At 38.1% G+C, this 13,363-nt stretch overlaps 1 protein-coding gene across 1 annotated transcript; it reads right to left on the bottom strand.

The window, feature by feature from the left end:
• Positions 1-12,376: 12,376 nt before the first annotated feature.
• On the bottom strand, positions 12,377-13,336 carry LOC123936513 (olfactory receptor 2T11-like). Its single transcript, XM_045997000.1, has one exon. The coding sequence runs from the start codon at positions 13,334-13,336 to the stop codon at positions 12,377-12,379; it is 960 nt and encodes a 319-aa protein (XP_045852956.1).
• Between the last annotated feature and the right edge of the window lie 27 nt (positions 13,337-13,363).

Below are 13,363 nucleotides of genomic sequence, written 5' to 3'. Positions count from 1 at the left end.
CCTCTAGGGCATGAACCCTGGTTCCATTCCCAGGTTGGGATAATTTTCACAGAGAATTTGTTCAACTATATATTCTAGTCTTCTTTTCCCCACTCAGGGATTCCAATAATTCTGACTTTGGAAAGTTTCAGGGCGTCTTTTATTTCCCTAATCCTGTTTTCATGGCTTCTAAGCTGTTTGTCCCAGGCCTCCTCCTGATCCTTTTTCTCTATCAGTTTGTCCTCTAGATCACTAATTCTATCTTCTGCCTCATTTACCCTAGCTGTTAGAGAATTTAGATTAGATTGGAACTCATTGAGTGCATTGTTAACATCTTCCCTGGTAGCTTTGACTTCTTCCCTAATTGATTCCATGTTGTCATTAATGCTTTTCTCCATTCTAGCCATTGCTGAATAACTATTACACTGAATTTAGTTTCCAACATACTGTTTATGTCCATATCCAAAAGCTCTGATGGAGCGGGCACAGTCTCTGAATTGTTGCTCTGTTGGTTATTCCTCGTCCTAGTCATTTTGGTGAGAGATGGCTGAGGTGATGTGTAGCTGAATGTATTAACTATGATCCAGGCAAGGTGCACCCTGGAATGCTTCTGAGCAATCAGGTGTCCCTACCAAAAATAATTAACAAAGAAAAAAAAATAGAGAGAGAGACAGGAAACAAAAAAAGAGAGAGAGAGAAAGAGAAGACTGAGACACAATAGGCCCCAAAGATAAGATTTATAAAGTATATAAAGAAAAACAAACAAAAAGACCAACAAAAGTAAATGACAAGGGAAAAAAATAGAACACACCCAAAATGAACTCCAAGTATAAGATTTATGTAATACCATAACAAAAATAAGTACACAGAAACACTGACAGAAGTAAAAGTTTGGAGGGTGGTTATAAATCCTCAGTGTGATCAGGAAGTTTATTTTGATTCTTCCTGGGTGTATATTGATATCTTTTTTAAAGAACGTATCTTTCCTGAGTTAAAGGGAGATTAAAACTGGTTTCTATATAGGGGTATTATTGTTTGGGGAAAGAGGATTACCTTGAAGCTTACATCTATATGAATATTAAAAAAAAACAGAATAGCAAAATAAATAAATAAATAAATAAATAAATAAATAAATAAATAAAATAGCAAAGAAAAACACAGGTATATGTATTGAAAAAGTTCAAGTTAAAACATTATTGTGGAATTTGTTGTATTGAACCTCCCATGATGGTAAATAGCTTAAAACTTATAAAAAATTAAAAAGAATGAGAATAGTAGGAACAAATTAAAAATAAAAGTTGTATCTATGAAGTACATAGGTTATGGCAATACTGGGAGCTTAATACCTTCTTTTTCCCTGACATTGGGGTTTAACAGTTTTATGGGGACACTGTGGTGGTTGTCCTCTCATTTTGTTTTGTTTTGTTTTGTTATTGGGGAGGGAGCTGGCTTTCTGGGGGAAGGGCCTACCACATTGTTTTTCAGTCAGTCTTGCTTGGGTTGAGTCCTCCTGCCCCCTATCAAGGGACTGGGCTCTGAGAAAACTGGTTTTTCAGACTTCTGTTCTTTGGAGTTTTGTTTTGTTTTATTTTCTCTTGGCTGCTTTTGGTGGTTCTTTGGAGGTTTAGAGGAAAGGAAATTGCACCCAGATCTCCGTCTCAGAGAGAAGCCTTAGTCTGTTCCCCTCTGAGTGGTCCAGAGCTCAGACTCCTGCTCTGCCACCTCCCACTGGGATATCACTTCTCCAGCCACTGTCTCAGGGGTCGCAGGAATTCCCGCTTGTCTCTGCACCCCAGTGTTACTAAAACGGCAAGCAGTATTGGTCCAGGGAGCCGGCTTCCAGTGGCTGCCTTTGCCCGGCTGCTGTGTGGGTAGGTCGAGACCGCCAGAGAGATCCCAACCAGAGATAACATGCTGAGATTTTCCTGTTGGCTGGGGCTGGGAGTGTTCAGACTCTCAGCTGGTCCTAGAGACTACTGGCTAGTGCCTGCAAGGACCTCAGTTAAGGGAGGGTGTGGAGCATGTCTTAGAACCTGGTCATGCAGCATGTACACAGAGTGCAAAAGGCAATGGTTCTAGAGAGTGCACTGGTGTGCACCCAGGTTCTCATGTAGGCTGGCAGCTCAGGGACCATGGCCTGGATGCTTCACTGCACTCTCTCTGACAAGGCAGTGGTTGCTATCCTGGGTCCATGGGCTTAAGCCCGTGCCTGTGACCGCCCGATTCCACCAGTTTCCCCTTAAGATCTTTTGCTCTTTTTGAGTGCTTTTAACCAGACTCCAAGTTAATGCTGGTCCCAATCACAGGGCATTCTTGTATTGGGGTATTACTTTCCAATCGGTCACTACTGGTAGCTCCCTCCCACTTCTGTTTATCCTCTGATATCAATGGAATCTTTAAAAACTCCCCTTTACCTCACAACTGGTGACTTCTGCCCCTGTAGAGATCCATAAATGTAATATCCTAAATCTCAGGCTGATTTCATGAGTGTGCAGAGAGTTCTGGTAGATAATCAGCTCACTTTAGGGGACCGGTTGAAGCAGCATCTCCTACTTCACCATCTTACCCCTTCCCTCCCGCAATGTTTATTCTTCCAATCCATGAGCATTGAATGTTTTTCCATCTCTTTGTGTCTGCCTCAATTTCTTTCTGTTTCTGTTTCTGTTCTCAGTTTCTGTTCTCAATTTCTATCTTTCTGTTCTGTAGTTTTCAGAGTATAGATCCTTTACCTCTTCGGTTAGGTTTATTGATAGTTATCTTATGGTTCTTGGTGTTCCTGTAAATGGAATCAATTTCTTAATTTCTCCTTCTATAGCTACATTGTTAGTATATAGGAAAGCAACTGATTTCTGTGCATTGATTTTATATCCTGCCAAATTGCTGAATTGCTGTATTGGTCCTAGAAATTTGGGGATGAGGTCTTTTGGGTTTTCCACATAAAGTATCATGTAATCTGCAAAGAGAAAATGTTTGACATCTTCTTTGCCAATTTGAATGTATTTTATTTCTTTTTGTTGTCTGATTGCTGAGGCTAGGACTTCTAGTACTATGTTGAACAAAAGTGGTGAGAATGGGGATCCCTGGCATGTTCCTGATGTTAAGGGAAAAGTTCTCAGATTTTCCCTTTTGGAATGATATTTGCTGTGACCTTTTCATAGATTTTTTTCTGTACTGTTGAGGAGGGTTCCCTTTATCCTTATACCCTGATGAGTTTTAATCAGGAAAGGATACTGTATCTTGGCAAATGCTATTTCTGCATCGATTGAGAGGGTCATATGGTTCTTGTCTTTTCTTTTCATAATGTGCTATATCATATTGATTGCATTGCAGTTGTTGAATCACCCTTGCATCCCAGGTATGAATCCTACCTGGTCGTGATGGATAATCATTGCACCCTGTTGGCTAGGATCTTGTTGATTGTTTTGGCATCCATGTTCATCAGGGATTTTTGGTCTGTAATTTTCCTTTTTGATCTGATCTTTGCCTGGTCTTGGGGTTAGGGTAATTCTAACCAAATAGAATGAGTTTTGAAGTTTTCCTTCTATTTCTATTTTTTGAAACAGTTTTGGTAGAATAGGTATGACTTCTTTATTACATGTTTGGTAGAATTCCCCTGGGAAGCCATCTAGCAGTGGACTCTTTTATTTTGGGGGAGGTTTGATTATTTCTTCAATTTTGTTACTGGTTATTTGTCCTATTCAGATTATCTATTTCTTCCTGTTTCACTCCTTGTACTTTATAAGTTTCCAGGAATGCATCCATATCTTTCAGGTTGCTTAATTTGTTTGCATATGTTTGCTGGTAATGATTTCTAATAATTGTTTCTATTTCTTTGGTGTTAGTCGTGAATTCTCCCTCTTCATTCATGACTTTTTAGATTTGGGTCCTTTCTCTTTTCTTTTGGATATTTACAGCCAAGGATTTATGGATCTTATTAATTCTTTTAAAGAATCAGCTTCTAGTTTTGTTTATCTGTTTACTGGTCCCCCCCCCCTGGTTTCTATTTCGTTGATCTTAGCTCTAATCTTTATTATTTTTCTTCTCTAACTTGGTTTAGGCTTTTTTGTTTGTTTTTGTTTTTGTTTTTCTGTTCTCTCTCCTGTCACTTTAGGCTTAAGGCTAGCTTGTGCATTCGGGATTTTTCTAAATTTTGAGTCTTGAATGGCTATGTATTTCCCACTAAAGGAATGCCTTTGCATTATCCCATAGGTTTTGGACCAATGTGTGTGTGTGTGTGTTTTAAGGATTTTATTTATTTATTTGACAGACAGAGATCACAAGTAGGCAGAGATACAGGCAGAGAGAGATGGAGAAGTAGGCTCCATGCTGAGCAGAGAGCCCAATGTGGGACTCGATCCCAGGACCCTAGGATCATGACCTGAGCTGAAGCCAGATGCTTTAACCCCCTGATACACCCAGGCGCCTGTGGATCAATGTGTTTTCATTCTCACTAGCTACCATGAATTATTTAAGTTCTTCTTTAATTTTCTGGTTTACCCAATCATTCTTTAGCAGGATGATTGAGGATGTTTCTTAACTACCATGTGTTTGAATTTCTTCCAAAATTTTTTCTTATGATTGTGTTCCAGTTTCAAAACATTGTAGTCTGATAACATTTAGGTAATAATCTCAATCTTTTGGTTTCTGTTGAAACCTGATTTGTGATCCATTATGTGGTCTATACTGGAGAAATTTCTGTGTGGACATGAGAAGAATCCATATTCTGTTGTTTTAGGGTGGAATGTTGTGTATATATCTACAAAGTCTGTCTGGTCCAATATGTCTTTCAGAGCTCTTGTTTCTTTGTTGATATTCTGCTTGGAATATCTGTTCACTGATGAGACTGGAATGTTAAGGTCTACTACTACTAATGTATTTTTTCAATATGATTCTTTACTTTAATTATTAACTGGCTTATACAGATTGCTGCTCCTACAGTGGGGGCATAGATATTTACAATTGTAAGATCCTCTTGTTGGGCAGACCCTTTAAGTATGTTATAGTGTCCACCTACATCTGTAGTATTACATACTACATACTACAGTCTTTGGTTTAAAATCTAATTTGTCTGATCTGAGAATTGCTACTCCAGCTGTCTTTTGAGGTTTGTTGGCATGATAAATTGTTCTCCATCCATCAATTTTAATCTAGAGGTGTCTCTAGGTTCAAAATGAGTCTCTTGTAGACCTCATACGGATGGGTTTTTTTTTTTTTTTGCTCCAATATGTTAACATTTGTCTTTTTATTTGATCATTTAATCCATTTACATTCAGAGTAACTATTGAAATATATGAATTTGGTGCTATTATATTGCCTGTAGTCCCTGTTTCTGTAGATTGCCTCTGTTATTTTATGTTCTGTTACTTTTGGTGTCTCTTTGCTTAATACTTCTTACAGGGCTAGTGTTGTTGTGCATGGAAATAAAGTTCTCACTCATCAGTCTGAATGGTCATGCAGGGTTGCCTCTGGAAAGGAGAGCAGCAGCAGCTAAATCTTACACATAGATTTTATTTTGTTCTCCATTTTATTTTCTGTTAGGTTTTTTTTTTAATCAGAAAAGCATGGACATATGGGTCCTATTGTGGGAAAGGAATACAAAGGGATGGCAAATATCTTGAAGCAGGCTTGAATTTTTCCCCTGTGCATACACATGCAGGTAGTCAGTCAGGGGATGAGTGAGGAGTGGAATGTTTGGGTTAGAAATCACAAGGTGCAGAAAGGGGATACTCAGAGTTACTTTCATTCATAGCTCCTAACTATGTGCTGCCCTGGGGGATTGTGGGATCCTGATTCTCCTGGGCCATTGTATTTAATAGTCTGAGAACAGAAACACTGCTGACATTTCAGCTGTTTACAGAGTCACTCCTTAAGGTTTACATTATATTTCCTAAGAATAACTCCATAGGCTGGATTGATCATCACATATTCTTTATTTTTTTGCTGTCCTGAAAGCTTTGTCTCTCCATCCACTATGAATGACAGCCTTGAGGGATAAAGTATTCTTGGCTGCATGTTCTTCTCATTTAGTAACCTGAATATACCTTGTCAGTCTTTTCTGGCTTTTCAGGTTGCTGTGGATAAGCCTGATGATATTCTGATGTTCCTCCCTCCATATGTAAGGAACCTCTTCTCCCTAGATGCCCTCAGGATAGCTTCTTTGACTCTAAGATTTGCAGGCTTCACTATTATATGTTGGGGTGTTGGTCTATTTTTATTGATTTGGTGAGGGGTCCTCTATGCCTCTTGGACATGAATGCTTGTTTCCTTCCCCAGATTAGGGAAGTTCTCAGCCATGAATTGCTCAAATATACCTTCTAGCTTTCTCTCTCCAACGCCTCTGGGACCACAATAAAATGGACATTAGTTCATTTCAAGGCGTCCTTAAATTCTCAAAGCCTTTCTTCATGGGCTGTTCATTGTTCTCTTTTCTTCAACTTTCTTCCTTTCCATCACCCTGTCCTCTAGATCTCATGTTTTCTCTTCTGCCTCATTGACCCTAGCTGTTAGAGCAGCCAATTTAGACTGCATCTCATTAATAGCTTTTTGAAGTTTGGCCTGATTACATCTCATTTCCACCCTTCAAGATGCTGTGTTATCATTTATGTTTTCTTTGAGTGTTGTTATCAACTTGATAATTGTTATCCTGAATTCCATCTTCGACATCTTAAGTATATCCACACTGATTAGTTCTGTAGTAGAGAACATTGCCTCTGTTTCTTTCCTTAGTTGTGAGTTCCTATTTCTATTCATTCTTCCCAGGTAAGGATGGGTAAGCAAATGAAACAAGCCCAAAATATCAAGCATGATCTGTGCAAAATGCATTCTAGAAAAAAACTCAAGTGGTTGGAAGCCGTTACAAAACAAACAAAGTCAAAATGCAACAGAACTTTAAATAACAATGATAATAATAATAATAATAATAATAATAATAAAGAATAGTTGTGGGAGAGTGAGACTATAATCTAAAAGTGTGGATGAGTCATTCAGGGTGATCCATTTGTTCCTGTTTGAATTTTGGTCTCTGTGTTAGAAGACACTAAATTCCCAAATTGCAAAGAAACAACATTTATATTTATATAAAGATCAAAATTTAACAGAGGGAAAAAGGACTAGAATGAATCTTCTATGTTTAAAATGTAGATATGAAAGAAATAAAAATTAAGAAGTGACTTAAAAGCATAAATTGGTAAAATTAAAATTTTGTTGAAATGGGAAAAAGATAAAGAGAAAAAAAAGAAATTGAGAATTTTATTTATTTATTTATTTTTAAAGATTTTATTTATTTGACAGACAGAGATCACAATTGGGCAGAGAGGCAGACAGAGAGAGAGGAGGAAGCAGGCTACCTGCAGAGCAGAGAGTCTGATGCGGGTCTTAACCCCAGGACCCTGGGATCATGACCTGATCCAAAAGCAGAGGCTTTAACCCACTCAGCCACCCAGGTATCCCAGAAATTGAGAATTTTAGAATGAAGGATAAATGAGTTGTGGGAAACACCTGGAGCTCAATATGCTATTTTCCCCTGGTGCTGGATTTTTACCATCTTATGGGATCCATAAGCTTGTTGTTTACCTGTTCTTCTAGTCTGTCTTCTGGGGTAAGGGGTCTGATTTACTGCTTCTCAAGTGTCTTTTCCTGGACAGAGTTTTCTCACTCCTTGTCGGGGGATGGGCTTAATGCAAGCTGGTCTTCTGTGTGGCTTTTTTCCCCTGGCAGCTTTCCATGCCTCTTCAGAGGTTCAGAGCAAAAATGGTCCTTCCTGGATTTCTGGCCCAAAGCTATAAGTTCATGGTCCCCCCCCTATTCAATAAATCCTCTAGGTCAAACAGAATCCACTTCTCTGTGTTCTAGAGTCTGCAGATTCCCACAGTTCAAGCTCACTGCAATCCTCCCATGAGGAGTACCAGCGAGTTGTGAGCATCACTAATCTTTGTGTCTTTGTGACTACAAGCATTTTGGGTTTGGCCTGTACCCTACTCTACTGTTCCCAGGTCATGGCTGGGTGTCATCCTACGGTCCTTTCCAGGGCTACTCCCACCCTGAGAGCTGTTGCCCAGTCATGGTTGCAGTTGTTTCATCCCTCCCAGGGGATGGTAACTGGCCCATATATTCCTAGTCCATTTCTGGGTGCTCAGGAATGGAGTGATCTCATTTCCAGCCTGGCACTGGGTTTGATGTGACCAGGGCTGAAAGTCCTTCCTGGGCTTCCTGACCATAACCAGTTTCCCTGCTCCACTGCTTGGTCATTCTATTGGTTCAGGCACCCCCATTCTTTCTGTGTCTCTTGGGATCCTGAGACCACAATGGCCCACCTAGAATTCTATCTTCTTAATCCCCTGCAACCTTTTCAGAAAAGGATATCTCTCACTGGAACAGTTTTATACATGTTCTGATTTTGTGCTCTGATGTTATATCAGTTTCTAATAGCCAGCTTATGGAGCCCACCCATTTATTTTCTCATATTTCCCCACAGATTCATGACTCCACACCTCCTATCTTGCAAAAAGCATTTGCTTTTCTGCTTGTAGTTTTCCAGATATATTTTCTTACATCTCAGGCTGATTTTTTTAGGTGTTCAGAATTGTTTGATAGATATCCAGCTAAATTCAAGGTACAAGAAGAAACGAAGTCCTCTACTGTACCTCCATCTTTCCTGCAGCTGGCTAATTGAGTTTAAAAAAATGAACAAATAAGCCTTATATATCATTTTTGTAGTTTGTTTGCTTGTTTGTTTTCCTAAGCATACATAGTTTTTTTAAGGAACACACCAAGGACATACACTGTAGTTATAGAACAATGTCATGTGTTAATTATCCACAAGGTGGCAGATGGATAATGCCAATTTGGTCCCCTAGTAATACCTATTGTAGGGCTATATAGAATCTAAAAAAACCTTCTGGGGATTTAATAGATATATGGATTTCTTCTCCCTGCAAAGACATCATCAAGCCAAGGAAGGGATAAAGGGGAGAAGAATGAATGTCCCAGATACAATTACAAATGATTGAAATTGGTAATTAATATATGTTATTTAATGAATCAAGAGACACTGCTGATGATAACTGTGCCTTGAGAACACAAGAAAAAATGTTAAGTGACCATATGATAAAAGAAGAGCTACCTTTGTCTCAAGAAGAAAGTCACAGATTCAGATAATCTCTGTTGTAAGAACACTTTCCACTTTCTTGATTTTTTAAAAAAGATTTTATTTATTTATTTAACAGACAGAGATCACAAGTAGGCAGAGAAGCAGGCAGAGAGAGAGAGAGAGGAGGAAGCAGGCTCCCCGCTGAGCAGAGAGCCCGATGCAGGGCTCGATACCAGAACCCCAGGATCATGACCCGAGTCAAAGGCAGAGGTTTTAACCCACTGAGCCACCCAGGCATCCCCACTTTCTTGATTTTTTAACAGGAAATCATTTTTTAAGACAGGAAAATTTGGTACAGAGAGATTAGATAACATGCCGAAGGATACACAACACAGAAATTTTAAAACAAATTCAAATACCAGTCAGTTTAAGTAAAGCCTATGATCTTAACATTATTCATTTGCACCTAAATTCATTCATTTGCATATGGGTTGGAAGTAACTTAAACATTTAAATGAATAGGAAAAATATAAAATCAGTTCAAAAGCTGAACAATCAATGATTTGGAGTATGCAAATGTAGAAGTCTGAAAATTTTAGTAAAATCTATTGGAACAGAAAGATGTTCACTGAGTACAGTAGATCATCTAACTTCTTACCAGAGAAGGCATCACAAAGACCAGTTTAAAGACTGAATATACTGGGGGATGTCTTTAGCTCATAAACTTACATAGTTTATTGAAGAGACAGTATGTTACCTTATGATTCCAAATTGTATCATGTTATATAATGTTTCACATGGGCAAGAATGTTGGTTAAAAAACCTTTAATTTGACAAACAGATCAATTCACTAAAATAAGCAAGATTCCTGATTAAAAAACTTTTAATTTCAAAAACGGATCGATTCACTAAAATAAACAAGTATAAACACTTTATATATGCTGCAAGTTCTAGGCATTGGAAAAACAAGTGATTACAATGTATTTTATTCATATAAGAAATGTTAAGTCTGTAGAAGTGGTGATAGCATTTGTTTTTTCCAGTGATTTTTGTCATTGCTGTTGCCATAATTAATTATAAGTAATATATTGTGTCTTTACTATTTGCTAGGCACCACTTATTGGGCTATCTGACAAACATGCTTATACTAAATTAATCAATCAACTCCAAGACTGCCCTGCATTCCTAATATCTCTAATTTATTCATTTACTCAACTGATCTGTAAAACATTTTTCTTTTTTTCTTAAAATTTTAATGATCACTTCTCCCTTTCATAAGTAGAAGTTATCCTTGATTCTACTTGCACTGTGAAATAGAGGAAATCTGAGGATAACTCACTTTTATCACCTTTGCTCTGCATTACCTCCTGCTATTGCAAATGAACTAGCCAAGCTAAATAAAAACAAAAAACAAACAAAACAAGCAAGCAAGCAAACATACAAACAAAAACAGCTCTTTACCTAAATTGATTTCTATGCTTTCTGTCTTTCTCAAAGGTCATTTTCTGGAAGAAGTTTCCTTCATTTTGTTTCCATTATCAATATATGCTTTGTGATAGATTATTCCCTTTAACATAACTGCAATATCCTACAATAATAAAAACATATTGGTATAATATCCCTTTCTAACCACTACTCCAATTATTTGCTCTCATTTTTTTTAAAAAAATGTATTTTAACTCTACTCACCTTGTCCACTTTCTCCCCTTCTATTTTACTCTGAATTCTCTTGGAGCACAACTTCATTGGAATTGCTTTTATTAAGGTCATAATTGATCTTTGTGTTGACAAATACAGTGGCTAATGAAGAGTCTCATTGTCATCCAACAAGAAACAGCATCTAGTGAAGTTGATTACACTCCAGTTTTGAAGTTTTCTCACTTCTATCTGAGATATTACTTCTTCTTATTACGTCAGTCACGGTCTCCTGTCTCACTTTCTTGCCCGCTGAACAGCTGCCTTAGTCTTACATCTTTATTCCTACTTAGGTTTAAACTAATCTTATGCCTTTAAAGTATTCATTCTACTCTGAAGACTACCAAATTAACCCAATGAGCCACCAGGCATCCCTGAAGACTACCAAATTTAAACCTTCAGCCCTTAACTCCAATCTGAGCCCCAGTTGGCTTCCTATATCTAAGAGATATTTCAAAATTCTCTCAACAACTAAATCCTTGATTTCTTCTACCCAATTTTGCCACTCTACATGTTTTCAAAAATCTCATGGAGCAGATATCCTAGATTCCTTTCCCTTGAGGTTAATTGACTTATTTTTCATTTCACTTGCTTTTCTAATAGTCATCCTTTCCATGAGCTAAATACTCTTTGTAACTACATGACTAATCCTTCTTTCCTCTCACGTATAGATTCCTAAATTTTTTTCCTGCATACAATCTAGTTCCCTCTTCTATATACCACACACATAGATGTAGCATGGAAGTATGCATATTTCACACACATAGATATAGCGTGGAAGTATGCATAAAGTAGTGCACATAAAAATATACATCTTATCAAGCAAGTTATGTCTATACAGAAAATTTATCAAAAGTTTTCCTTCTCAGTGCAAAGAAGCTGAATTGAATCCAACTCCTGTTGATGAATCACACAGAATTGGACAATGTAAATTTTCTCCCATAGACTTCACTTTTATGCTATGAAATATCATGGAAAAAGGAACAGTAGTTCTCTTTGATGTCTCTATCCCTTTTGAGTAGGTATGTAATGCCTGAGTATACAACATTCAGTTTAGCTTACTCAGTATTTACTGTGTTCTAGTATTTGACAGTCACTATTTCTGCACAGGTGTATGAAGATGATCATAGAGGTTAAAATTCTCTGATGCAAAGCCAATAAAGACCATATTAAGATTGTGTGATTTCTATCCTTTGTCATTTGTAAATTGGTATTGTTTTACTTTATTGTAACAAAAATACACAATTATTGGCAACAAAATTCCTTAGCTTTGTAAGGAATTTTTGTGTTAAGGGTGAAAGGACTTTCACAGGTTTGCTGTGAACTCTAAGATATGTCTTTTTTACCCTTTATTTAGTCTGAGAGACAAGAACCAGAATCAAATGAATTCTTTAACTGATGTAATAATATCTCATTGTTGGTATGTAGCCAAAATGTGTCTGCACAACTAATGAAAAATCTTTGTTTCCCTCCCCTAGTAGCAAGAAGCCAGCCACGGAAAATCCTCTTGATTGGCAATTGTAAGTAATCTTTGACAGCTGACCAAATAGTCATATTTGAAACAGGACAATAGAAAATGTTCTTAGGAAGACCTATTGTCAGTTTACTGAATTCTTAAGCATCACTTGTGGATACTTTTTGAGCAGATGAGATTTGTGATAGTATCATTTTAAATGCCCCCATTACATCCTTGTTTCTGAGGCTATAGATAAGAAGATTGAGCATGGGTGTGACAATGGTATAGAAGGCTGACACTACCTTGTCTTGCTCAGGAGTGTGAAAAGACTGGGGCAGAACATAAGTGTAGAAGGCAGCTCCATAGAAAATGCTGACTACAGTCAAATGGGACGAACAAGTGGTAAAGGCTTTCTTCCGGCCTTCAGCAGAGTGCATTCGGTGGACAGTTAACAAGATGAGAGAGTAGGAGGTTGAAATGATAGAGATGGGGATAAGCAACATGAGTACACAGCAGATGTACATTAGAGTTTCATACAAGGATGTGTCAGCACAGGCTAGTCTGAGAACTGCAGGGATCTCACAGAAAAAATGGTTGATACTGCGGGAGCCACAGTAGGGGACATTCATGGTGATGGGGGTGAGCAGAAAGCCATCCAGGGACCCACCAAACCAGGCACCAGCAGCCAGCAGGAGACACACCCTGTGATTCATCAGGACTGGATACCTAAGAGGGTTACAGACAGCCACATAGCGGTCATAAGCCATGAGGCCCAAGAGGAAGAACTCTGAGCCAATCATGGTCAGGTAGAGGAAGATCTGGATGCCACAACCTACAAAGGAAATGGTCTTCTCTTTAGAAACCATGTCGACCAGAAGTTTTGGGACAGTGGTACAAATGAAAAGGGTGTCCATGATAGACAGCTGACTGAGCAGGAAATACATAGGAGTATGGAGACGGGAGTCCACCTGAATCAAGACTATCATGACCAAATTTGCAGTTACAGTCACCACAAAAATAGCAAAAATAACAGGAAAGATGATCCCTATAGCTTTATTGTTCACCAGAAGCCCCAGGAGGATAAAGTCAGAGGATAAAGTTATATTCTTCATTGACATTGCTGATGGCAGCTCCAGTAAAGCAGG

This window comes from Meles meles, unplaced genomic scaffold (assembly GCF_922984935.1).
Source record: "Meles meles unplaced genomic scaffold, mMelMel3.1 paternal haplotype, whole genome shotgun sequence".
In the NCBI taxonomy this organism is placed as follows: domain Eukaryota; kingdom Metazoa; phylum Chordata; class Mammalia; order Carnivora; family Mustelidae; genus Meles; species Meles meles.
Note: the sequence above shows the minus strand (reverse complement) of the source record. Positions and strands in the feature narration are given on the sequence as shown.

Bases quoted from the DNA above. Each gene is read 5' to 3' on its own strand.
- LOC123936513 (XM_045997000.1), bottom strand. From the start codon at position 13,336: ATGTCAATGAAGAATATAACTTTATCCTCTGACTTTATCCTCCTGGGG.